At 38.8% G+C, this 25,054-nt stretch overlaps 3 protein-coding genes across 3 annotated transcripts; 1 reads left to right on the top strand and 2 right to left on the bottom strand.

The window, feature by feature from the left end:
* Positions 1–1,624: 1,624 nt before the first annotated feature.
* Positions 1,625–10,019, bottom strand: LOC139949552 (tRNA-uridine aminocarboxypropyltransferase 1-like). The gene is made up of 4 exons (XM_071947931.1): positions 9,788–10,019; positions 5,966–6,106; positions 3,436–4,024; positions 1,625–3,266 (listed from the first exon to the last, which is right to left on the bottom strand). The coding sequence occupies exons 1-4, from the start codon at positions 9,959–9,961 to the stop codon at positions 3,013–3,015; spliced, it is 1,158 nt and encodes a 385-aa protein (XP_071804032.1). The 5' UTR covers positions 9,962–10,019; the 3' UTR covers positions 1,625–3,012.
* Positions 10,020–10,146: 127 nt separating this feature from the next.
* On the top strand, positions 10,147–14,994 carry LOC139949554 (uncharacterized). Its single transcript, XM_071947934.1, has 2 exons — positions 10,147–10,325; positions 11,415–14,994. The coding sequence occupies exon 2, from the start codon at positions 11,455–11,457 to the stop codon at positions 12,085–12,087; it is 633 nt and encodes a 210-aa protein (XP_071804035.1). The 5' UTR covers positions 10,147–10,325; positions 11,415–11,454; the 3' UTR covers positions 12,088–14,994.
* A 1,506-nt stretch (positions 14,995–16,500) lies between these two features.
* LOC139949555 (biogenesis of lysosome-related organelles complex 1 subunit 5-like) lies at positions 16,501–24,190 on the bottom strand. The gene is made up of 5 exons (XM_071947935.1): positions 24,068–24,190; positions 22,162–22,244; positions 20,621–20,750; positions 19,219–19,277; positions 16,501–17,238 (listed from the first exon to the last, which is right to left on the bottom strand). The coding sequence occupies exons 1-5, from the start codon at positions 24,090–24,092 to the stop codon at positions 17,071–17,073; spliced, it is 465 nt and encodes a 154-aa protein (XP_071804036.1). The 5' UTR covers positions 24,093–24,190; the 3' UTR covers positions 16,501–17,070.
* Between the last annotated feature and the right edge of the window lie 864 nt (positions 24,191–25,054).

Raw genomic sequence — 25,054 nt, 5'->3', positions numbered from 1 at the left:
CAACTAGTGGTTTAATCCCAACGAGGTCTGGTACTTGATAATTTTACCGAGACGAAGTCGAGGTAAATTATAAAGAACCAGGCCTCGGCAGGTTTAAACCACTAGTTGAAAACCGATTCAACACACTTTGATTCCCATTTATAAATACCTTTTCGGTCAAAAACATCATCACTTTTTGGTCAAAGAGTAAAATAAATGCAAAAAATATAATTGGTAAATAATTTCTTTCAACACAACACCCCTCCAGCTATGAAATGGTAAATCCCTCCGCCGCCCTCGGGTAAATAAGGGAATGCTGTGCGCGTCGCGCGTGATGTGGCACAACTGTTTCAACCGTTGCTCTCCACCAATAGGAATGAATAAACTGTCTTATAAGAACAGGTGCAAGGTCGCGTGTCACGCCCATGAATTAACACTTTCTACCGGTCATATTATGAATAGCTATTTTGTGCTGACAATAATTGTCACGATAGCAAACTGAATCAAGTTTAACGACTTGTCCACAAATCTAAGCAGCGAGTCGCACCTCCGCAGTTAATTTCTGATGACATATTTTAATTGTTTTTATTTTTTATTGACCTTTTGTTAAATCTTCTCTATTTTAACCCCTCTCCCCAATGGGTTAGCGTATTCATTTTTCAAAATTCAGCCCAAGTTGTGCTACGAAGCAAATAATCCTACTCATCAATAATTTGTGTAGTATTGTCTTTTGCATACGCATCTAGATATATAGATAGATTTGGACTTAATTCACTGCCATTTCCTATGTCGATGTTCACACCATGGGGATGAACGGAGGCGCCTTATTAACAGTTCCTCCCAACTCACAAGCGAACGGTCTCTCTGTAATTTTGTGATTAAAGACACGTGAACACTGTTGGTAATTGCCAAAGACTAGCCTTCACATTTGGTGTATCTCAACATATGCATAAAATAACTAACCTGTGAAAATTTGAGCTCAAACGGTCATCAAAGTTGCGAGATAATAATGAAAGAAGAAAGCACCCTTGTCACACGAAGGTGTGTGCGTTTAGATGGTTGATTTCGAGACCTCAAGTTCTAAATCTGAGGTCTCGAAATCAAATTCGTGGAAAATACTTCTTTCTCGAAAACTATGGCACTTCAGAGGGTGCCGTTTCTTACAATGTTTTATACCATCAACCTCTCCCTATTTTTCGTCACCAAGAAAGGTTTTATGCTAATAATTATTTTGAGTAATTACCAATAGTGTCCACTGCCTTTAAAGACACTGAACACTAGTGGTATTTGTCAAAGACCAGTCTTCTCACTCGGTGTATTTCAACATATGCATAAAATAACAAACCTGTGAACAATTGAGCTCAATCGGTCATTAAAGTTGCCAGATAACAATGAAAGAAAAAACTCTCTGGTCACAAGAAGTTGTGTGCTTTCAGATGCTTGATTGTTTGTTTCGGGGGGGGGGGGGGGGGGGGGGGGGGGCAACCTTTGGAGGGGAGAACACAAATATTTATTGTGTTCTAATTTATTGTTATTACACAAAATCTGGAAAAGAATAAGTAAATATAAAACAAACTCTTCATTCCATCAAATTGTATTTTGAACTTTAATATAAAAATCATTCACTTACATTTCAAATGGCAAGTTCAATATTGAAATGCTAAAATATCGGTAGGTCTACAACATAAAAATAAATGTAAAACTGCGATGTCATATCAGTGGTTTGTTTGGCTCATTGGAAGTTTTTTTTCTTGCAACACCAATGAAATTAAAGAGGTACCTCAGGTCCAGCCTGTTTCCCCTTGGTCGAGTTGAAACTTGTTTGCAAAAATTTGAACTTGATCAAGTGGACCTACTTTTTTGCTTGATTCTTTCGCACGGCCAAGACCATCAGGGCCCAATTTCATGGCTCTGCTCACCGTAAGCGCAGAATCGGCGCTTACGGAAGCAGGGAATTCTGTGCTAACGGCAAGCGTATTTCACGGGTTAGCGGCGAATTTTGGCTTCTGCGCGTGCGCTCTCAACATTACTAGGTATTCTACGCTTACAAGACTAGGGCAGAAATTCGGCAGTAAGCAGAGCCATGAAATTGGGCCCTGGTTTCAAGCCACTTAAAAAGACCTCATTGCCACTCTATTACAGGTACATGTATTACCTTATTCAAAGCAAGGTGGATACCATTGAATGGTCAGACACCAGCTCTTGACCACCAGCTCTTGACCACCAGCTCTTGACCACCGGCTATAGACCTTTATCATGGTGCAGCCATGTTGAATTTTCCCCCTTGATATCAATGTAACCAAACTGAGGCTTGAAGAACAAAATAGTCTGGTTCCTATGTGCAAAAATTATTATTAGCATTCATTATTGTTATTCGATACAAGGAACATGACCAAGATGCAGCATGATAAGGGGCTATTGGTATTGACCCTAACCTTTTCCTAGTCACTCTACTTCCACCATCAAGTCTAAAGGTAAGTCCAAAGGGTAAAGACATCCATTGCGTTCCTCCTCAGCTCTTGCCCAATCCAATTAGCTGTCAGTATAAACACTGCTCTGTGTACTGTCTTTGTCCTGTTCCACCAATTTCCGCAAAAATCATTCAATATGCTGATCTTCATCCAGTAGACCAGGATGATCACCTCTTCAACTGAACTCGGCTCTCCTTGGCTTCCTTTTCCTGTTTGGCCATCTTGACAAAGTCCCGCAGGAAACTGTGGAAGAAGCAGTTATCATACATGCACTGAATGTTGTAAATCTTCCTCCAGGATAATCACCTCTACAACTGAACCTGACTCTACCTGGCTTCCTTTTCCTGTTCGGCCATATTGACCAGGTCATGCAGGAAGCTTTAGAAGAAGCAGCTATCAAACATGCACTGACCGTTGTAAATCTTCCTCCAGGATAATCACCTCTTCATCTGAACCCGTCTCTCCTTGGCTTTCTTGGCCTCAGCCTTTTTGACCAGTCCCTACAGGAACTGTAGAAGAAGCAGACATGCACTGACCGTTGTTAGTCTTCTTTTCAGGATGATCACCTCTTCTTCTGAACCCGTCTCTTCTTGGGTTCTTTTAGCTGTTCAGCCTTCTTGACCAGTCCATGCAGGAAGCTGTAGAAGAACAGCAAGTTATCATACTGACCACTGTAAGGTCTCTGTAGCATGATCTTGTGGTAATCAACCAGGAAGTAGTAGATCGCTTCAATCGTAGCTAGGTATGTATCAGGTTTCTTAAGCTGTGTTCTCCAGAAAGTTGTCGTTCTGCTTGTTAGGATCACTCTCTTGAATTCTGTTGATTTTAAAAAAAATAAATACTGCTCGTTAAAGAGACTTACTACTGTACTTGGTTGTCAAAACATAACTATTTGAGCTTCGTACGCAAGGGGTTAATTTGGGTGCCTTTTTGCCAACTTGCTGTCGATACGGTTTAGAAAAATAACCATACTGCACTATCTCACCTGCTAGTCTCTCATCTCTAATGATGACTCCAAACTGGTTCCAAGTGCTGTCTATAAATATCACTCTGTCGTACGCAGAAACACCTTCTTTACCCTCGATAGGCGGTATCTGAACTCCAGTTGATATGACATCAGGATCCTTGTTATCCTTTTCAGATATTTGAAGAAGATTGCTTAAGTCCTCAGATAGCCCTCTTGACGATGGGAGATCTCGAGATGATGGCAGTGGGTCCTCTTCTGCCTGGGATAAACAATTCGACTGAATGGTCTTCTCAGCTGATGCAGGACTCTGGGACTTGCATGTTCTCTGTTGAATGGTTGATGTGTCAGTTTCTTGTGCCTTAGGCACTTTATCTCCGCTGTAAGTATCGTCAGTTGAGTCTGCATTAGAAGTTGTCACGCTATGCCTGCTTTTATTGGTCGCTTTTCGGTTGGATATTGGAGAACCTGCGTTGCTGGGAGGATGTTTTTTTGGGATGTTACTTTGTGAAGATGCACCCTCCTTCGCCAAATTTCCATTTTGTGGTGTTCTGCTCTTCGAGAGGTCCTCAAGAGACACTGCATCCTTGCAAGGAAATACAAGAAGAACCTGAAGAAAACAAACAAATAATAACGCTTGAGAACTACCCACCAAACAGGCCTGAAATTACACTATGGCAATGGTTTCTGACTCCCTGGTCTAATAGTATTGGTATACTTGTATGTTTTGTAAAATTACATGACCATTTACATGATAAAATAATCAAACCTAAGGAGACAACAGTTAAAACAATAATTATTTATGGGAAAGTGTAACAAGGAAAAATGATAAAGAACAAAAAAAGTTAAACTACATCTGTACATGTACGTATACACATTGCACACAAAAAACATGTCTGCCCTCAAATCTGCAAAAATGTATGACCATTAAAGGAACACGTTGCCTTGGATCGGACGAGTTGGTCTATAAAAAGCGTTTTGTAACCGTTTTATATAAAATGCATATGGTTGGAAAGATGTTTAAAAAGTAGAATACAATAATCCACACAAGTTTGCCTCGAAATTGCGTGGTTTTCCTTTTACTGTGCGAACTAACACAGTCGGCCATTTATGGGAGTCAAAAGTTTGACTCCCATAAATGACCGACCGTGTTAGTCGACGAGGTAAAAGGAAAACCGTGCAAATTCGAGGCATGTTTGTGTGGATCATTGTATTCTACTTTTACAACATCTTTCTACCCATGTGCATTTTATAACAAACGCTTTTATAAGACCAACTAGACCGATCCAAGGCAACGTGTTCCTTTAATTATGAGATAAAAACATCAAAATGTACATTAAGTAGACAGCAACTAAACAATATAATTTTATATTTGAAAGTAACCAGGAAAAATGTATAACAACAAAACAAATAGAACTAACTACAGGAAAACTTTACACATTGCACATACATCTTTCTGACTCCAATCTGTTAAAAATATACAAAAGATAAAAACATAAAAATAAAAAACCCAAGTTAAACACTAATTATATATTGGAAAGTATACACCAGGAAAAATGTAATAAGAACAAAAACAGGAAAACAACACACACTGCACACAGATGTTAATTTGTCTGCCTCCAATCTGTTAAAAATAAATTTTTATACGCAAGATAAAAACAAGTAAAAGTAGACAACAGTTAACAGTTGAACAATAACATGGACTCTTGCCAGTGGAACAGCGGCTACATGTATTTCAAGCCCTGGGGTTACAGGTCAAATGCTAAAATAACGACTCTTGCCAGTGGTCCAGGGTGTGTTTCAAGCTCTGGGGTTACTGGTCAAATGCTAAAACAACAACTCTTGCCAGTGGTCCAGAGTGTGTGTCAAGCCCTGGGGTTACTGGTCAAGTGCTAAAATAACGACTCTTGCCAGTGGTCCAGTGGCTATTTCAAGCCCTGGGGTTACTGGTCAAGTGCTAAAATAACGACTCTTGCCAGTTTTACAGTTGGCTTTTTCAAGCCCTTGTGTTAGTCAAGTGCTACAAATAACTTGACTCTTGCCAGTGGTCCAGTAGCTCTTTTATGCACTGGAGTTACTGGTCAAGTGCTGACGTGGCTGAAAAAAACCATGTAGTACTGGACATGGTACAGGTGGCTGCTTCAAGCCCCATGGTTACTGGTCAAGTGCTAAAATAACGACTCCTTGCCAGTGGCGATAATAAGGACTCTTCCAAGCCCTGTTGTGACTGGTCAAGTGCTATATATAACCTTGACTCAATGCTAGTGGCCATGTGGGCATTCAAATATGCCAGGGCCCAAATTCATAGCGCTGCTTAACCGTAAGCAAATTTGCGTGCTTACTGTAGCAGAAAAATTTGCTTAAGCCTTAGCGTATTTCAAAGGTTAGCAAAAATTGGGTGGCCATATTGCGTGTTTACCGTGGATTTGCATTGTGACGTCATTTATTTTCGTGCGGTAAGCACCAGAACGTTAGCATGCCTTTTCGTGTGCTTACGGTTAGCAATGAAATTGGGCCCAGAACAATACCTTGAAAGCAGAAAGAGAGTTACCTTTTCCTTGTTTTCAAAATGAGGTATGTTGGGATACGTGTAGATTGTGACATGGTCCGGAGCTAAGAGTCGAGCATGCACGGCGGTACTCTTTCCATCCACCTCAGCAGGATGCTTGATAATATCAACCATCAGTGGGAGCTGTAATAAAACAAAAATTAAAAGCATTTATAAATTTGCATCAGGGATAAAGAATATTCATTTTGGTTTTTAAACAGCTACCTGAGCGGAATGTTTTCAACAGAAATGGTGTTTTACTTGTTTATAATGCACTTGTTGACCATTTTAATGTAATTTTGATACGTGTACACTTCTGAACTTTTCGTAATTATCGTTTAAAAAATCAGGCCCCAACCTAAAGGTTTTGAAAAACTAACAACAGTTCTGCCGTTGAGAGCGCGCGTCAAAGGACAATGCCGCTGACGTCAATTGTGGGAGTTTGCTTTGTTATACATCCACGCTGCAACAAAGCGGCTTTATCTACTTATGACGTTTTGAGAGTGATTACGTAACGGGGCTTCTCGCAAATCTCGCAGAAAAGCTCTGGATAAGGGCATACAAAATGATTGTTTTTTACACAATTGAAACCTATTTATAATCATATGACTCGTTTTCCTTATTCATCGAAAACATTTTAAGTGAAATTCAGCAAAGTTCACGACTTGACATTTTCGTTCAAGCAGGTCTTTAAAGCCATTGGACCCTTTCGGTTCAGAAAAAAAAATAAAAATCACAGATTTACAAATAACTTACAGGGTTTACAGAAGGCAATGGTGAAAGACTTCTCTTGAAATATTATTCCATGAAATGCTTTACTTTTTGAGAAAACAGCAAAACAATATAAATTCTCGTTAACGAGAATTACGGATTTATTTGAAACACATGTCATGACACGGCGAAACGCGCGGAAACAAGGGTGGGTTTTTCCGTTGTTTTCTCCCGACTCCGATGACCGATTGAGCCTAAATTTTCACAGGTTTGTTATTTGATATAGAAGTTGTGGTACACAAAGTGTGGGCCTTGGACAACACTGTTTACCGAAAGGGTCCAATGGCTTTAACCATCACCGATGTGTTTTAGCACTGTATACTCAGTACTTTCCCGAGTCCTATGAACAAATCACGGGCATATTTCTCGGGTGGGATTCGAACCCACGACCCTTGCAATTCTAGAGCAGTGTCATTCCAACTAGACTACAGAGATTGCCTTGGTGTATATGGGTAAAAACCAAAATGAATAGCATTTATATTGTAGCGCCAAAATCCACCTAAAAAGCACTCAAGGCTCTTTTTAGAAGTAAAACACGCAGTCAACAAATATACTGTAAACAATCAGTAAGCATTAGTTTTAAACAGGAATTTCATGAGAATTCCTTAAAAAAAAACAATGAAACTATACAATAAAACTTAAAGGAGTCCTATAGGCTTATGAAGGAGGAAAAAAGAAGAACTGATAACATCACAGTAAAAGACATGTCAAGAATGTAAGCAAGCATACACAAAAAATATTGAAAATATTAAATTTAAAGGAGTAATTAAATAGTTAAAAAAAAAGGAATGGGCAGAAGTTTAACACAAAAACCTGGCTGTTCCAGCTAAAGTATATAAAGGGAATTGGTGATCTAGAAATCACAACAATTACTGAAAATATTAAAGGAGCTGTACAGTACAGAAAAAAGTAAACAAACTTAAAGAACGCAATGCATTTAAAATATTGTAAGACATAAATTAGGTATGTTATGGGTTAATAACAATTGAGACTAAAAGGAAATAGACAATGACAACATGTACTTTACTTGTTTAAAACTCTTTGGGTTAAAGGCAGTGGACACTATTGGTAATTACTCAAAAAAATTATCATCATAAAACCTCACTTGGTAACAAATAATGGGGAGAGGTTGATGGTATAAAACATTGTGAGAAATGGCTCCTTCTGAAGTGGGGTAGTTTTCGAGAAAGAAGTAATTTTCCACGAATTTGATTTCGAGACCTCAAGTTTAGAACTTGAGGTCTCGAAATCAAGCATCTGAAATCACATAACTTTGTGTGACAAGGGCGTTTTTTTCTTTCATTATTATCTCGCAACTCCAACGACCAATCGAGCTCAAATTTTCACAGGTTTGTTCTTTATGCATATGTTGAGATACACCAAGTGAGAAAACTGGTCTTTGACAATTACCAATAGTGTCCAGTGTCTTTAAGTTCAGTTGAAGTAATACTTTATGAGTGGCATAATACATAACATAAGCTGTCACTAGAGGGCGGTATATAAGATGAGTGGTTTACTCCCAAATAGGTTGAACAAGGAAACATTTACTAGACTGGGATTTGCCGCTGTGACAACCGGATTAAAATTCCGGCGCTCTACCAAACTCATATTAATTGTATTTTAGCCCCAATGTTGCCGGTCTCCTATTTTGTCAATGTTCAAGGGTACACAGTCGGAACACTCAACCTGTAACTGTCGTAAAGCCAGTGATCACACCTAAAAGCGTAACTTTTTGTTATACCTCTACAAATTGTGAAGTTTGATTGGTCGAGAACCAATCACGTGCCGTGCAACAAGTACGAATGTTACATGGCTCGACGGGCCGGGTAACATGAAAAGTGATGCACACCGGTGTACATCACCTTGATCGTTTCCAGCGTTGGTCGATTTCCAGCGCTGTGTACGAAACAACCGCGGGTTCGATGGAATTGTTTCTTGTTCGTCTGGTTATTAAAAAATGAATAGTTCGTCGTAATAATATTTGAAGATGACAACAGAACTTTGAGAAGAGGAATAACAATTATACAAAGGTATAACAAAACAATTGTTGCACGCTGTGACTGGGGTCCATGGGTTTTGTACACCCTCGAGGGGAAATGGCACCCTCGGCTTCGCCTTGGGTTCCATTTTCCCCCTCCTCGAGTGTACAAAACGCTATGGACCGCGTCACAGCATGCAACAATTGTATAATGATATTAAAAACTTTGAACGCTTGACAACTCAATGAGTTAGATAACTTGATTGTTGTATGGTCAGACAACTCGTCCGGCAGACAACTCGACAGTCTGACAGTGTTAATCGACAACTCAACGGGTCAGATAACTCGCAGTCAGCATACTTCGCAATACAGTCTATGGTTAATTTAGAGGCTGTTCTTTCCTATCCATTCTACTCGAGGAGACTGTTGACTCCATAAATAGCCTGTGTGTCTGTGCATGCCAATGCCTAGTTGCGATAACGTAACCCTGCTGCCGTCGGCAGGAGGGTTACGTTATCGCAACTAGCCAATGCCATGGTCTGTGTGTGCTACAGAAAAAGAAATTGCCGGCAAGGCGCCTCCTTCAAGGTAGATGATTGTGTCGTTGTCCTTAAAAGGCTAAAGTTGTTGAGGGAGCCTGAAAAAAACGTATTATGACTACCTAACCTACATGTATGACTATGACTACGAGACTGACTGAGATATGTATAGCATGGGCAAGTTGTCAAGAAGATTGGGAAACATTTCCGTATGGCGCCACCACTTTTTCATTCGATATGAAATAATATAGTATCTAATTTACCTCAATGAGATATCCCTTTTTGTAAAAATGAGTGAAAAGGCGGTGGCGCCATGCGGAAAGTTATCCATGTTGTATAATGAAACATAATTTTTAGATATCAATATTGTTTAAACTAGGCTTCTTCCAAAATCCCCACTTGAGTTTTAAGTTCGTCTAATCACCAATTTGCGCCGCCTACCTCTGTGCGCTCGATGTAAAAAACACATGCAGAAAGTTGCTCAATATCGAAACTGCGCTGCTCAGTCTCGAGATTTTGCAACTTCTAGTGACTTACTTCAACTGTGTTGTACACTCCCGTTACTCCAGGCATCGGCAAGTAACATGTGTAGCAAAAATACTTTCTGGACGATCCACATTCTGGACAGTTTGTCCGAGTGGTCACTTTGTCCAAGGGACCATGGGGATCGATTAGCATACCATCAAAAGGACTCGCTCCTTTCACATTCATTTTAATAACCAGAAATGTGTTCAACAAAAATTCTGTATGGTTCAGTAGAACTTCTCCTGTTTCTTTTTTTCTTATGCAGCAATGCAATGCAACACATGCGCGCGAAGTATACAAACATTGGGAAACATTGCACTGTGTGCGATCAGTCAAAACGATAGAGGGCGGGCGCACATCTCACCGAGATGTTATTAAAAATAGAGATTGTTGATGGGTTGCTGATCAATGTTCAGTTTTGCGGAATTCTTCCACTCTTCTAATTTCTGTTTTACTTTTAGTGCTAACTCGTCGATCGCCTTGATCCAAAAAGTCAACAAAGGTGTAGAGACTGTCAGTGTCACTGTGTGCTCTGTACGACGTTCTGCAGGTCAGTATATCATCATAAATTCTTACTTTTAGAATTGATGAAATTGAAAGGCATTTTATTTTGTTTTGTAAAATAGTTAGCCCACCTTGTTGAGCTGTTATGTTAAATGGCGACAGTGATGAGACCGATGTTAAAAGCGGAGCCATTAACAGCTCAACAAGGTGGGCTAGTAAATAGTTAGCCCTGGTAGGAGTCCGACCTGGGCTAGTAAATAGTATACACTGTATTCAATTATGGAGGTAGATATTTTTGGGTAGATTTTCATCTTTTTTTTTGTATTTTAAAATGGAATTGAATGAACTGATAAAATAGAAAGGGCAGGGACAATTGTCATGATTGTTTCAATTGATTTATTAAAAACCCAGATTCTATCTAGACTTGGCAAGCAGTTCTGTAAGAGTGTAGTTTAATTTTTAAATCTGGCTCTGAAAAAATAAGGAGTACGTAGCTAGAATTAGAACTACTGTAGGCCTGAACAAAAAGCCTCGTAGCTACTGATACTTATGATTATCTTTTTGAAAACACCAGGATTTATATTATAAATAACCCATCCACCAGGGTAGGGGTGTATTTTTTAACTTGGCCTGAAGACTTAATATTTTACTCATATGTATGGGTTTTGTTGTTCAACTGTTGATCGTCACTAACGACGTCTGTTGTAAGTGTAACTTGGTGATACTGAGTTTCTGAGATTTAATATTTGTCTATGTCCAGCCACAAGCAGATTACGATCATTTACACCACATAGTTGCAAACGTAACCCTCCTGGGCCCAATTTCATAGAGCTGCTAAGCACAAAAATTTGCTTAGCATGACATTTCTTCCTTGATAAAAACAGGATTACCAACCAAATTTTAATGTTTTGCATATATTGTTTGTTACTGGTATTCAGCTGTTGTTTGCTTATCCTGAGAATCCTGTTTTTATCAAGGGAGAAATGTTATATGCTGAGCAAATTTTTGTGCTTAGCATCTCTATGAAATTGGGCCCTGCTCCGCCGTCGGCAGGAGGGTTATCGCAACTATTACACCATAGTGCTCTCACTCCCCATCAACCAAAGTGTAATGTTTTGCTTTGATTGGTTCTCAGTTTTGTACCAGAGTCGACTGTTAAGATCGTTCCTCACACAATGGAGAATATGAGTATGAGCTTAGTGGATGCTGCACTGAATGAACTAGGAATGCTGAGTTCTGTAACAGACAGCCGCAAAGATTACCTGAGTGAGCAAGCCGCTGCCCGACGCAGATCCAGCAGTTACAATGTCCTTCAACTTAACCCAACTTACGTAACCTGCCTGGGGCCAGTTTCCCGTCCAGAAAGGGCCAGCTCTATAAACAAACACACCAATGTGGAAGAAGCCCCAAGAAGTTTAAGAGCGTCTAGTTCAGTGCCGCAATTGGTAACCACTGAAAATCGAGTTTGTCGCAGACAGCGATCGAAGCCTCGATACAGCCGACCCTATCACATACCCAAGCAGTATGTTGCAGTGACACGCTCACGTCGGACTACAGAGCCATCTGAAGAAAAAGAGTCGATGGTTCAACCCAGAGGTGGGACAGATACGTCTGTCAGCGTCAACCTTGACTTAACTTCTGACAATGATGTAGTGCCGACCATTCATTGTCTAACCCGTTCCAAATCTGTGGACGATGTAAGACGTGGGGCGTTTCAGGGACCATCGAATATTCAAGGAACATCGCAGCATCAGGAGCTGGAAATGGTCTCCAGACACTTGAGGGATTTGCAGGTTTCGTCGCAATAGCAAATACTGAACTCTCATTACTGAAATAATATTTGAACTCTTTACAATGTCTTCAACAGCACAGAGTATGCATCCTTCATCATTAAGAAAGGCCTTGAATTTTGTTTTTGATTTAAAGCCATTGGACACTTTCGGTAAACAATATTGTCCAAAGGCCCACACTTCGTGTATCACAACTTGTAATATAAAACAACAAACCTGTGAAAATTTAGGCTCAATCGGTCATCAGAGTCGGGAGAAAATTACGGGAAAACCCATCCTTGTTTCCGCATGTTTCGCCGTATCATGACATGCTTTTAAAATAAGTCCGTAATTCTCGCTATTGAGAATTGAGTGTTTTAATGTTTTCTCAAAAAGTAGCATGTCATGGAATAAAATTTCAAGAGAAGTCTTTCACCTTTACCTTCTGTAAACCCTGGAAGTTATTTGTAAATCTGTGAACTTTCAATTTGTTTTGCTGTTCCGAAAGTGTATATAAATGGCTTTAAAGGGACACCGCAATGTAGTACAGACACATGTAAAGGGCACTTCTGTGAGGACAATTTAAATTCACAGACATGACATAGGGAGCTATTTCTCACAATGTTCTGTACTATCAACCTGTCCCCATTACTCATTACCAAGAAAGGTTTTATGCTAATAAATATTTTGAGTAACTACCAATAGTGTCCAACTGTCCAATGCCTTTAAGGGGAGAAGTCTGTTACTCAAACCCCTGTACTGTAAGTAACTGTATGCCTACACTACTTGAACCTTGGAAGTGTAGTCAGTTTGCTCTTTGCTGTACATTTTGTTAACAGATATTCTAGTTGTGCAATGAGGAATGCATAATTTCTTGATAAAGAGTTTATAGACTAATTATTTGAATGCTATTTATAATTCATTGTATTGACATTGTTTGCATTGTGTGTTGACTATTTCAGACCTTGAAATACAATGTACATGTCCATTTGCCCAGGTCTTGGCTTTTCTTCTGCCTTCAAAAATGTTCTATCCATGGAATTTTCCAATGGAAGTGTCCTTTGCAACATGACAATTGCACTGTTCTTTCCAAGATGAAGATTCCCATTTCACAAGTTGAGCCCAGGGCTCGATTTCACAAAGCATCAAGATTCATCTATCTCTACAGATGAGTTGTTACTATTATTACCATACAATGTAGTCATTTGTGATGTGACATCAACCTTTGCAATAGCAATTAGGATCAACCTTTTAACTCTTTTTGAAAACGAGCTCGATACGGCGTTGTCAAAATCTGTAAACCTTCAACCTAACTACATAAAGTGTAGGCCTACATTGTTCATTCTTTTTTGCAAGACTCCCTGCGTAAGACATGTACGTTTACACTCGCACTCTTTATTTTCCCAGTAAATTGAACAAAACAAAACAATTTCATTGGCTTTGGTGTCACAGTGCATTATATTGAATGGTTACTGTCAGAAAACACAGTGGATGATATTCAATGGTCAGACAGTAGGAGGGTTGACTGTAAACTGTGAAGATACATATGCATTCACCACGTTACTGGCTGGGGTACATGTACATGTGTACAGTGTAGAAATCATTTGAAAACACAGTGGATGATATTGAATGGTCAGACAGCAGGAGGGTTGACTGTAGACTGTGTACATACATGTAGATACAAGAAGATGCATTCACCACACAATACATTTCGGCCGACATACATGTACAGTAGCACTCATTGGAAAAACACAGTGGATGAGATTGAACGGTCAGACAGCTGGAAGGTTTTAAAAATGCAACACAACTTATAAACAAGGTCAAGCTTTATGTGTACCCAAACTTGTTTGTTATATACTTGTGAATTGTGCATGATTAGGAAACTGTAATCTAGTTGGAACAGATTTATCAATTATTGATAAACCCAAAATAATTGTACTTTGTAATGCGATAAACCAAATTAAATAAACAAGGGAAATATCATAACAATTGAAGACTACAGGATCACCTGTTTTTATTTGGGACCATATGTAAGCAACTTCCCACATGATGATAAAGGTGGGCGTGTCCTGGCGAAAAATACTTCTTTTGCACTCTGAAATTTCCACTGCATGTAGTCACATGGGTGTGTCCTAGCGAAAAATGGTTTTCTGCAGAACGAAATTTGAAAATGAATACTTGCTTCTTTACTGAAATTGAATTGCCAGTAATTGAAAAATCAATTTTCTTTACAAATCAAACATGATGAACAACATTTCAAAGTGCTCAAGAAAAAATAACCCCTTTTCCATTTATGTGTTATATTTACTCTCAGAACATTCAAGTGTGTCGTGTGTTAAAAAACACAATTTTGAAAGTTTTCTTGGAAGAAAATTTTAAAAGTCTCTGTGAATCATGTAATTTTAATATGTTTACTATTATAAAAACCCACGTTTAGGCTGTTTACACAATTTAACATTTTTAATGTTCAGGACCACTTTCTGTGGAATGGGCCTTAAAACCAGTTATGCTATGGTTTGGTTATATTATCATAACTGGTTAAGGGGATTTTACATGCTAAAATCATTTTGGTCTCATGAGACCAAAATGATTTTGTGACTTGTTTCACTCATTTCTCAAAAACTACATAACCTTAGTCAGTAATATTCGACGGGAAGCTGTTCACTATCATTATCTTCAAACCCTGTAAGTTTAATGTAAATCTGTGGACATTTTGAAAAAGTACCCAAATCCTTTAAACCACTAGTTCACTTTTCCCTTATACAAAGGTACAGAAGTACCACCCACCCCTCCCAAATTGATCTACAGTCCTCTGAAGAATTCTTGTGATTCACACCACACAATGTGTCCAGGCTGAGCGATCTACATTGTAGTGCACCTGTGACTCAAACGGTGATGTTCAGATCAGTAAACCATGTCCAATATGGGACACCAAATGATCCCATACTTTAAAGGAACACGTTGCCTTGGATCGGACGAGTTGGTCTATTAAAGGCGTTTGAAACTGTTTGTTATGAAATGTAATGGTTAGAAAGATGTTTTAAAAGTAGAATATAATGATCCACACAAGTATTACTCGAAATTGCACGGTTTTCCTTTTACGTCGCGAACTATCACGATGGGCCATTTATGGGAGTCAAAATTTTGACTCCCATAAATGGCCGATCGTGTTAGTCGACAGGGTAAAAAGAAAACCACGCAATTTCGAGGCATATTTGTGTAGATCATTGTATTCTACTTTTACAATATCTTTCTAGCCATATACATTTTACAACAAACGGTTACAGAACGCTTTTCAAAGACCAACTCGACTGATCCAAGGCAACGTGTTCCTTTAACAATATTTCCCTTGCACCAGTGTGCAGAAGTAACCCCCCCTCTCACCAAGGTGACCCCGCTTCGATTCCCGGCCAGGGCCATATGTGAGTTGAGTTGTGCGTTGATTATCTGCTGTGCCGTGAGGGTTTTCCAGACTATCTCGTTTTCCTTGGGGGGAAAAAATCAAACAATTTTGATCTTGGCTGTGCTCCATGGTCATAATGGGTTGATGTGGCTGGCAGCTGAAGGCACCCTTGCATGCCTGCTTCTCGAACACATTCAGCTCCAGCTGCGAGTAAGCATGATTAGCCCCCGAAATTGTTATTATATTGACTGCAAATGTTAAGATGCATTTATGCATGTACGTAAAAGTACATACCTTCATAACAGCATTTATATCCGGCACCATTTTCAAGGCACCTACAGATTAGAAGATGTGACAAAAAAATCCATCCCCAAGATGTTCCAGTGTGATGTCAAATAACACAGATCAGTAGAGTGGGTTCGAATCCTGCTCTTAATGTCCTTGGGCAAGAAATTTGAGGGTTAGTGTTGCTCCATTCCTCAGACATGTTGGATGGGACATAAAGCTGCTGACGCAGAATATAAAAATACTAAAAGTTGAACAAATTTGAGTGTATCTTAAATATATATTTAATTTGAATTTCCAATATATTATGTACAAGCCTCTTTTTGAAAGAGTCGCTTTAAAATTTGATTGAGGTCAATACAATACAACAAATGTTTAGTTTCAAGGTTCGTTACTACCATTGAGTGATTGTTTAAAAGGGAATGTTCGGTTTTACTTTGATTTTTAAACAAAAATTTACACTTTTGATCTCTGGCTGTGCTCCGTTGTGTTCTTTATAAGGGCCAATGTACATGTACATGTACGTACCTGCAGCTGGCTGCAAAGGGCGCCTACATGTACATGCCTGCATCTTGACTTCATCAATTTAATACCTCAGATTCCTCGTAAGATAAAGCTTAATAATAAGGTTTAGTCACACAAAGCATTGCCCTTGGGAATTAAACTGCTTTAATCTCACTACCAGGCCAAAATTCATGGCTCTGCTAAACCGTAATAAAAAAATCATCGCTTGCAGAAGCAGGGAATTCCATGCTGATGTCAAGCCTATTTTAAGGATTAGCGGGAAATTTAGACTTGTGTACAACCGTACTCAACGTTACAAAGCATTCTAGGCTTACACAGCTAGCGCAAGCTGAGAATGGTGATTGCAAGCTGCAATCTGAGAATGGCGATTGTATTCGCATAATTTAGCGGAAAGCAGAGCCATGATAATGAGCCCTTATCTCTTTAAAGGCAGTGGACACTATGGTATTTACTCAAAATAATTATTAGCATAAAACCTCACTTGGTGACGAGTAATGGGGAGAGGCTGATAGTATAAGACATTGTGAGAAACAGCTCCCTCTGAAGTGACGTAGTTTTGGAGAAAGAAGTAATTTTCCACGAATTTCATTTCAAGACCTCAAGTTTAGAACTTGAGGTCTCGAAATCAAGCATCTGAAAGCACACTACTTCGGTGACAAGGGTGCTTTTTTCTTTCATAGTTATCTCGCAACTCCGACCACCGATCGGGCTCAAATTTTCACAGGTTTGTTATTTTATGTTGAGATACACCAAGTGAGAAGACTAGTCTTTGACAATTACCTATAGTGTCCACTGGCTTTAAGCCCGCCTCAGGTCTGTAAGTTAAGATTCTGTTTGAGTTTTTCAAAGTGGTCCTCTAAATCTTGAATCCTTTGCTGATGTTGCGAATCTAGGACATCTCGTTCCTGATTGAGTTTCTCTAAGAAAGATGTCCATTCTTTATCTCTGTTCACCCGCAGTGACTCCAGGGGCTTGCTCTGTAGGTATACAAATTTTTTAAATGTTATTTATTATAATTTTTTTTATTAACCCAAATTAATATTCTTTATGCCCGATGCAAATGTCCATCTATTAAATTGTTGCAGTACCCGCTAAATATAATTATAGGATACACAAGCTACACACAATCTCAGTGGTCTAGTTGGTATGACACTGCTCCATAATTATAAAGGTTGTTGGTTCGAATTCCACCCGAGTAACATGCCAGTGATTGTTCGGTAGCTCGGGTAAGTACCGAGTACACAGTGTTTAAAATATGTTAAATTTGCATCCGGGATAAAGAATATTAATTTTTGTTTTTTTCCCATATACATGTACATCGATGTGTGTAGCACTGTATACTCAGTACTTTCCCGAGTCCTGTGAAAAAAAAAATCACAGACATTTTACTTGGGTGGGATTCGAACCCATGACCTTTGCAATTCTAGAGCAGTGTCATACCAACTAGACCACCGAGATTGCCCGGTAGCTACAGGCAGTTCGAATCCTATGTTTTAGCAGCATGTACTGCAAACGATTTAATAGATGTTAAATTTGCATCGGGGAGAACACAGTGCTTACACACATCAGTGTATACTGGGTAAATTACTAGAAATGTTGTCAATGTCGTAATGTCACATTTAGTTTCAGTTCCCACATAAAAATATGAAATTAATTTATAGACAACAAAGTTGTTGACAAAGTTAAAGGAAAGAAATACTCTCAAGTAAAACATCTAGGCCTACATGTACTAAAATATACAAAAAGTTAAAAACAAAATAAAATGAACGAGAACACCTGCTGGGATACAAATCTTCCAGAGAAATGTGATAACAATTTTTTTTTTTTAAATGCATTTAATTTTTCCAAAACTTAGAACACTAACGGATTTTACACCAATATTTATCTGATATTAAATAACATCATGGGCAATGAGAATCTCCCCAAACAGAATTTTAGATTTATCAAACCAAAATAAGTATTACACACGAGGAATGCACAAAACACATCACGAATCAATCATGTCAATGGTCGATGAACAGAAAAAGAAAAAAAAACGTGTTATTATCAAAACCAGATGAGCACCCTTAGACCTTGCTGAATTCAACGAAAGTGCCTAAGACTGTGTTTAGTTTTGGCTGACACACAACATCTGTGTGTGGACACGAAATGAAGAAGAAGCTCTGGTATAATTTTTTTTCTTTGGGGGGGGGGGTAACCAGTTAGCAGACTATGCACTATAACATGCAATAGACCGATCCAGTTGGCTCCGCCCACGACGCACGTGTGTGCAAGAACACGTGGGGCTCTCCAATGCCTTTCTGCACAACTCTGCCGCACGCCAAGATATGTGCACGCATATCGGACCTTATTTGTCGAACCTTCGTTGCGTTGTGATTGGTCAATACTTAATGGGGCGGAGCTTAGTGGATCGTTCTTTTGACCATGAAACACAACACTTTAACATGTATCCAGAGATTCTATCCCCACACTGAAATACTGTAGAATTGTTAATTGAAAGTGCCCTCCCTTGACTCGACCTAGTTAATTTACCGTATGAGGGACACACACGCAGGGAACTAAATCCCCTAGGACATTGGCTAGAGCACTGTGCAAACACTTCAACCCTAAGGGACCATTCTCGAGTCTTTCTGTTTTTGTTCACTCAAAATTTGGATCAAAATTTAACTCAATTAGTTTATAGAAAGGTTTGCGGTAACACCATGTAATGACTATCTCTCATGAGTTGGGGGTGGTTCTGAAAAAAAACGTTGGTTTGGTTTCAACTCGACGTTTCGATCAGTATGCTATGATCGTCTTCTGGAGAAAGCTGGACTCTGATACCGCATGCTGCTTAGAGATAGTCATTTCATGGTGTCACCGTTTTTCCACCATGCAAAGTTTCAAATCCTACTTAATCAATTAGTTTAGTTTTACTTTGGTTTAATGTTTGATAATATGAAATTTCAAATCCTTACCTCCAGTCTTTCTTCTTCTTGCGTTTGAAGTTTTTTGCACATTAAGTTGGAAACATCCACTAAGCAAGGTGGGGGGGGGGGGTAGGGTAGTGGGAAAAACAATGTAAATGAATACAATTTAACATGTTTAAATGATTTTGGGGGTTGAACAAAGAATTGACTACAGTGGGATTCGAACCAACGACCTCCGTTGGTAGAGCGCCGGCACGTTAATCCGGAGGTCATTGGTTCGAATCCCACTCTAGTCAATTCTTTGTTCAACCCCCAAAATCATTTACAAATTTACTCAGTCAGTTTCCCTTGTGGTTTATATAGATATGTTTAAATTCTAACATATAACCAGCTTCAACTTTCCAAACAGGGAGCCCTTGGCCCAATTTCAAAGAGATGCTTTTAAAAGCAGTAAATAACCAATTTCTTCTTTTCAGAAATTTCACAAATTGAACTAATGTGACATTGTAGTTTGGTGGAGTTACTTTTTGTGGTTAAAGGAACACGTTGCCTTGGATCGGTCGAGTTGGTCTTTGAAAAGCGTTCTGTAACCGCTTGTTATAAAATGCATATGGGTAGAAAGATGTTGTAAAAGTAGAATACAATGATCCACCCAAATATGCGTGGTTTTCTTTTAACCTCGTCGACTAACACGTCAGCCATTTATGGGGGTCAAATTTTTGACTCCCATAGTATGTATGGCCGACCGTGTTAGTTCGCGACGTAAAAGGCAAACCGTGCAATTTTGAGTGATACTTGTGTGGATCATTATATTCTACTTTTAAAACATCTTTCTAACCATATATGCATTTCATACTAAATGGTTTCTAACGCTTTTTATAGTCCAACTCAGCCAATCCAAAGCAACGTTTTTCTTTAAGGTTTAGCGTTACACGTACAATGTATGTCATTCCTTTTCACGCAAAAGGTCTGCTAACCTACCGGTTAAAAAAAAAACACCGGAAACCTACATGTAGCATGCCTTTTGTGTGCTTACGGTTTAACAGTAGCGGTATGAAAAGGAATATGTACCAAGACTTATAATAGTATGTGCAAAAACAGCCATTAATGGCTCTATGAAATTGGTCCCGGATTATTTGACAGTCAGGGCCCAATCTCACATGATTTCCGGGATGAGCAAACAACACTAAATACAGTAACAAGGAATAAGCAACACATGGAACTTGGTTGGTAATCCTGTTTTTAACAAGGAAGAAATTTCATGCTAAGCAAATCTTTGTGCTTAGCAGGTCTATGAAATTGGGCCCTGGCCACACTTTGATAAACATTGATCCCAATCAGAAGAAAAAACAAAACCAGAAAAGGTCTATAATGCAGAGTCTAAAATAACTGAAAGCATGTGACTGGTGGTACTGGTCACTGGTAGTAGGAAAGACACATCATTTCTTACATTGTTCCTTTGCTTCGGTGAGATGTTTCTCCATTAGACTGATGCATGATGGGAAGGTTTTCTCGTTCAACTCCCCCAACTGATGCTCAATGCGTTCCAGACGCTTCTGTTCTCGATCATTCCGTTTGTTCTGCATATAATACAACAGTAGGGCTACACTTGTATACTTGAACATTCAATGGAAATAAGTGGGATACAAGGAGTTATATGTATATTCAACTGTGTGTTAGGACCTCATGGAGGAAAACACCAAAAAGGGGGCGTTGCTTAATAACTTTTGAAGTAGAAATTCTCACAATAATTACACATTTGAAACTATGTTCCTGTGTTTAATGAACTGCAACCATAGAGGATTTTATTGGAGAAGTTTCAACAAAACCTTAGTGGATCCCTTGCAACATTTTCAGAGTTTCAAGTTCTTGCTGATGGTACACATTGAAGCCCTGTCAATCACAACATAAATAATAATCCTGGCTTGTGAAATAAAGTCAATTTAGCCCTGCAAGCAAAAAGTTTCGATGATCATAACCTCCCCCTCCCCAGATGTGTCACTATGTCAGGTATCTTAGGGTTTAGGGATTGGTAATCATGCCGTCTAGAACTAACTGTTGCCCTGGTCTAGATCCTAGCCTTGTGTACTAAAAGGTGGAAGACAAGGAAAGAAACTAAATACTTTTTTGTTTTGTTTACCCATACACCAATGTGTGTTAAAATAATATCACAGGCATGTTACTCGGGTGGGATTCGAACCCACGACCCTTCTAGAGCAGTGTCTTATAGTGCTGGGCGAATAGTGAAATTTTGTTATTCGGATACCGCTGGCCAACTATCCGAAATTAACCAGATATTTGAATAGTTTTTTCGCCGCTAGAGGGCGCTATTTAAAAAAAAACAAAAAAAACTTCTTTTTTTGCCACTAGAGGGCGCTGTTCATTTGTGAAAGAGACCTTATGGGCGGATTGACATTAGTTTTAGACAGTGTCACTCGGTTCATTCATAAAAATGACTGGATCTAATTTAAATATGGCGATTTGCTTTTTCTTTTGATCGTGACTGACTCTACGTGAAGGAAAAGTTTTGCAATCTTTGAACAAATTACGTCAGAAATGTCATTGTTTTAACTCTTCACGGAGGTGAGCATAGTTAAATACTTAATTTATGCTGTTTTATGCTGTCTTAATAGAAGTTTCATAAGGATTCTGACAAAACATTCATATCAGTTGTCGCCGACGTCCGCGGATATTCGGATAGTTAAAGAATATCCGGTTACTCGGTTGTAATTACAGAATTATCCGGTTTGTAAATAGGTATTCGCGCCCTATGCAGATATCCGGTTAAGAAAAAAATGGCATTCGCAGTTACGGATAGGAAAACCTATTCGCCATTAACCGGTTATTCAAATAATTCGCCCAGGCCTAGACTGTCTTACCAACTAGACTACCGAGGTTGCCCGGTAGCTAGAGGCAGTTCGAATCCTATGTTTTGGCAGCAGGTACCTGGTAACCTGACCGCCTTGTAAAAAAAATAAAAAATTGTCGTACCTCAAATTCCTTGATGAAGAATCTGATTTCCCCCTGGACGACTGGTTTATGATCCAACAATCTTGCATGAATCTCACCAAGGTCTAAAGAAAGGTTAAAAAAGACATCCATTTTGTTAAAAACCACTGACCCAAACTCAAATCAAGGCTTTAGCAATACTGCGTGATATTTTTTTTTCAGCACAGATTGAGCCTGACACAATAATTTACAACTAGCCACTTTATCAATATAAACCACAAGGGAAACTGACTGTGACTGGGTAAATTTTGAAATGATTTTTGGGGTTGAACAAAGAATTGACTAGAGTTGGATTTGAACCAACGGCTTCTGGATTAACGTGCCAGTGCTCTACCAACTGAGCTATCAAACCCTATGTTGGCTGTGTCATTATGCAAAATCTTTGTTCAGGGTGCCAGTCGGAAGCCATACAACCGTTAACTGGCCGTGTATAGCCAGGGATTACACCCAAACTACAATACAACCACTTTCTTACAATGGTGACAAAGGGATCCGTTAAGAAGATCACTGGAAAACTGTTGAAGATACTATGCGATAACGTACCCTCAACCCGCCATCGGGAGGAGGGTTGCAATACCAAAACTAGAAACCTAAAAAAACTATTATAAACCTAAACACATTGTAAGAAAATTACAATTTGCAACTATCAGCCATTTTAGTATGGTTTTCTCTTGTTTATTTATGTTGGGATTAAAAAAATAAAAAATAATTTTAGTCATCTTTCATTTTGTTTGCGGAATGTTGGTCATGCACTACTTCTAAAACTATTCAGCCTATGTGATTTCGTTTCGCTATCGTCTCCCTTGTAACGATAGTGGAACAAAAGCGCACAGTTCTGACACCATAAACACATGCATGGTGGTTTTGGTGAATCTGCACAATACGGATGGTTTGTTTGAGAGGACAAGTGACATTGTAAACCTAAAAGTAATTATTTGAATTCTTTTTTGGTAATTGATAGAAGAATACAAAGTGGGTACAGTATACATGCATTATGAAGCCACAAAATATTGTTTTTAAAGGCAGTGGACACTATTATTGCTAATTACTCAAAATAATTATTAGCATAAAACCTTACTCGGTAACAAGCAATGGGGAGAGGTTGGTAATGGTAGTATAAAAATTGTGAGAAATGGTAGCCCAGGTTGGACTCCTCCGTTGCAGTGGCACTGACAGACTGACTGACGTCCTACCAGGGCTATGAGAAACGGCTCCCTCTAAAGTTTTCGAGAAAGAAGTAATTTTCCACGAATTTGATTTTGAGACCTCAAGTTTAGAATTTGAGGTCCCGAAATCAAGCATCTGATTCTGAACTTCGTTTGACAATAGTGTTTTTTCTTGCATATCTCGCAACTCCGACGACCAATCGAGCTCAAATTTTCACAGGTTTGTTATTTTATGCGTATGTTGAGATACAGCAAGTGAGGAGACTGGTCTTTGGCAATTACCAATAGTGTCCACTGGCTTCAAGTTCTGAATTTTCTAGAATGGAATAATAAGACTTCGGAGAGCGCCCTCATGCGGTCAAAAACACACTGTAAATAACTCTTGACGGCTATCGTGTTATTAAAATAAACTGCCCGAGGGTTACTCTTTTCTCTTATCCATCTTTACCCAGGTGAGAGTATATAATACCATGGTAGACTAGGATCATTGTAAAACACATCTTCACGAAAACTCTCTGTTAAAAATATTAATTTTTACTCGAAATTTCGCTGCGGAATTTTAATATTGCGCAAAAATCATGGACTATGGAGGAAACGCGCATACATTTAACATTATTATTTTATACCCAAATTTCGATCAAATTACACAGATTTTAAACAATTTAAATCATTACAAAACATACACACAAGCATCTACCAAACTCTCATAATTTCATACTAACCTTTTATAACATTTTCAACCATCATTCTTGTGACTTTTCAGCAGACGATGCTTCGTCTGTCCTCTCGCTGACTCCTCTCTACACTCTCGATCGTGTCCGAAGTTTGCGCGTGCGTCGTCGTACGTCGTGTGATCGTGAGTAGTCGACTTGTACAAGTCCACTAAAATTACTAAACTGCACCCAGTCCATTTGTGCGAAAATCGCAAGCAAACACCATTTTCGATCCTGTATGTAAGTTTTTGAATAATCTTTTTGTTTTTTGATTATAAATATTATAAACAGTAGTTATTGTAAAAGAGGTATTATGTCATTTGTGTCTAAAACATAATCTAGCACTTGTTATAATCAGAGATGAAAACCTAATGAAAACCTAATGAGTGTTACTGGGGTTTTGTTTTGTTTGTTTTTTGTTTGTTTTTTAAGTTACTGTGCCATTTGTTCTTTCTTTTATAATTAAAAGCATGCACCTCGTAATCCTATAAGAGGCCTAAAAATTTAAACAGTTTAAAAAAATGTACAGGTAATAAACAGTTAAAAAAGTTCAACACTTTTTAATTTTAGAATCTGAAATATATCGGACTAACTCAAAACGCGGCTCCTTAGTAATTATAACACGGCGGCGGCTTACTGAAACCACGCTTCCCTGGAAAAGCAGTTTGCTGATGCAGCACGCGGCTTCCTGTAACTTGTTCATATCTCAAAATATTAAACTATTTAATTGTCGGGTCACGATGGCTGGTGCACTTAGAGTTTGTAGTATTTGTAATAAACACAGTGTATGAGAGCCGAGTGTCCTTGAATGAGAACTTAATCCACTCCAGAAAATGGTATGGTGAGGTTGCATGCCTCACTCACCCTCATTAAAAACCGACAGCAATTAAGGTTTGGGAAAGGGCACATTTCTGACGGGTTTTTTTCTGGGGTAGTCTAAAATTAGCAAAAATTCCAATTGGCCGCACTGCCCAAAATTAAAAAGAAATCTTGACA

Source organism: Asterias amurensis, chromosome 17 (genome assembly GCF_032118995.1).
Source record: "Asterias amurensis chromosome 17, ASM3211899v1".
In the NCBI taxonomy this organism is placed as follows: Eukaryota; Metazoa; Echinodermata; class Asteroidea; order Forcipulatida; family Asteriidae; genus Asterias; species Asterias amurensis.
The sequence above is the reverse complement of the archived record's forward strand: the minus strand, read 5'-3'. Positions and strand labels throughout refer to the sequence as shown.

Bases quoted from the DNA above. Each gene is read 5' to 3' on its own strand.
- LOC139949555 (XM_071947935.1), bottom strand. From the start codon at position 24,092: ATGATGGTTGAAAATGTTATAAAAG. The intron at 22,245-24,067 runs GTTAGTATGAAA...ACCTTTCTTTAG, and splicing joins GGTTGAAAATGTTATAAAAG to ACCTTGGTGAGATTCATGCA. The intron at 19,278-20,620 runs GTAAGAAATGAT...CACCTTGCTTAG, and splicing joins CACCGAAGCAAAGGAACAAT to TGGATGTTTCCAACTTAATG.
- LOC139949552 (XM_071947931.1), bottom strand. From the start codon at position 9,961: ATGAATGTGAAAGGAGCGAGTCCTTTTGATGGTATGCTAATCGATCCC. The intron at 6,107-9,787 runs GTAAGTCACTAG...GTTTTATTACAG, and splicing joins GAGTGTACAACACAGTTGAA to CTCCCACTGATGGTTGATAT. The intron at 4,025-5,965 runs GTAACTCTCTTT...TGTTTTCTTCAG, and splicing joins ATTTTGAAAACAAGGAAAAG to GTTCTTCTTGTATTTCCTTG.
- LOC139949554 (XM_071947934.1), top strand. From the start codon at position 11,455: ATGGAGAATATGAGTATGAGCTTAGTGGATGCTGCACTGAATGAACTA.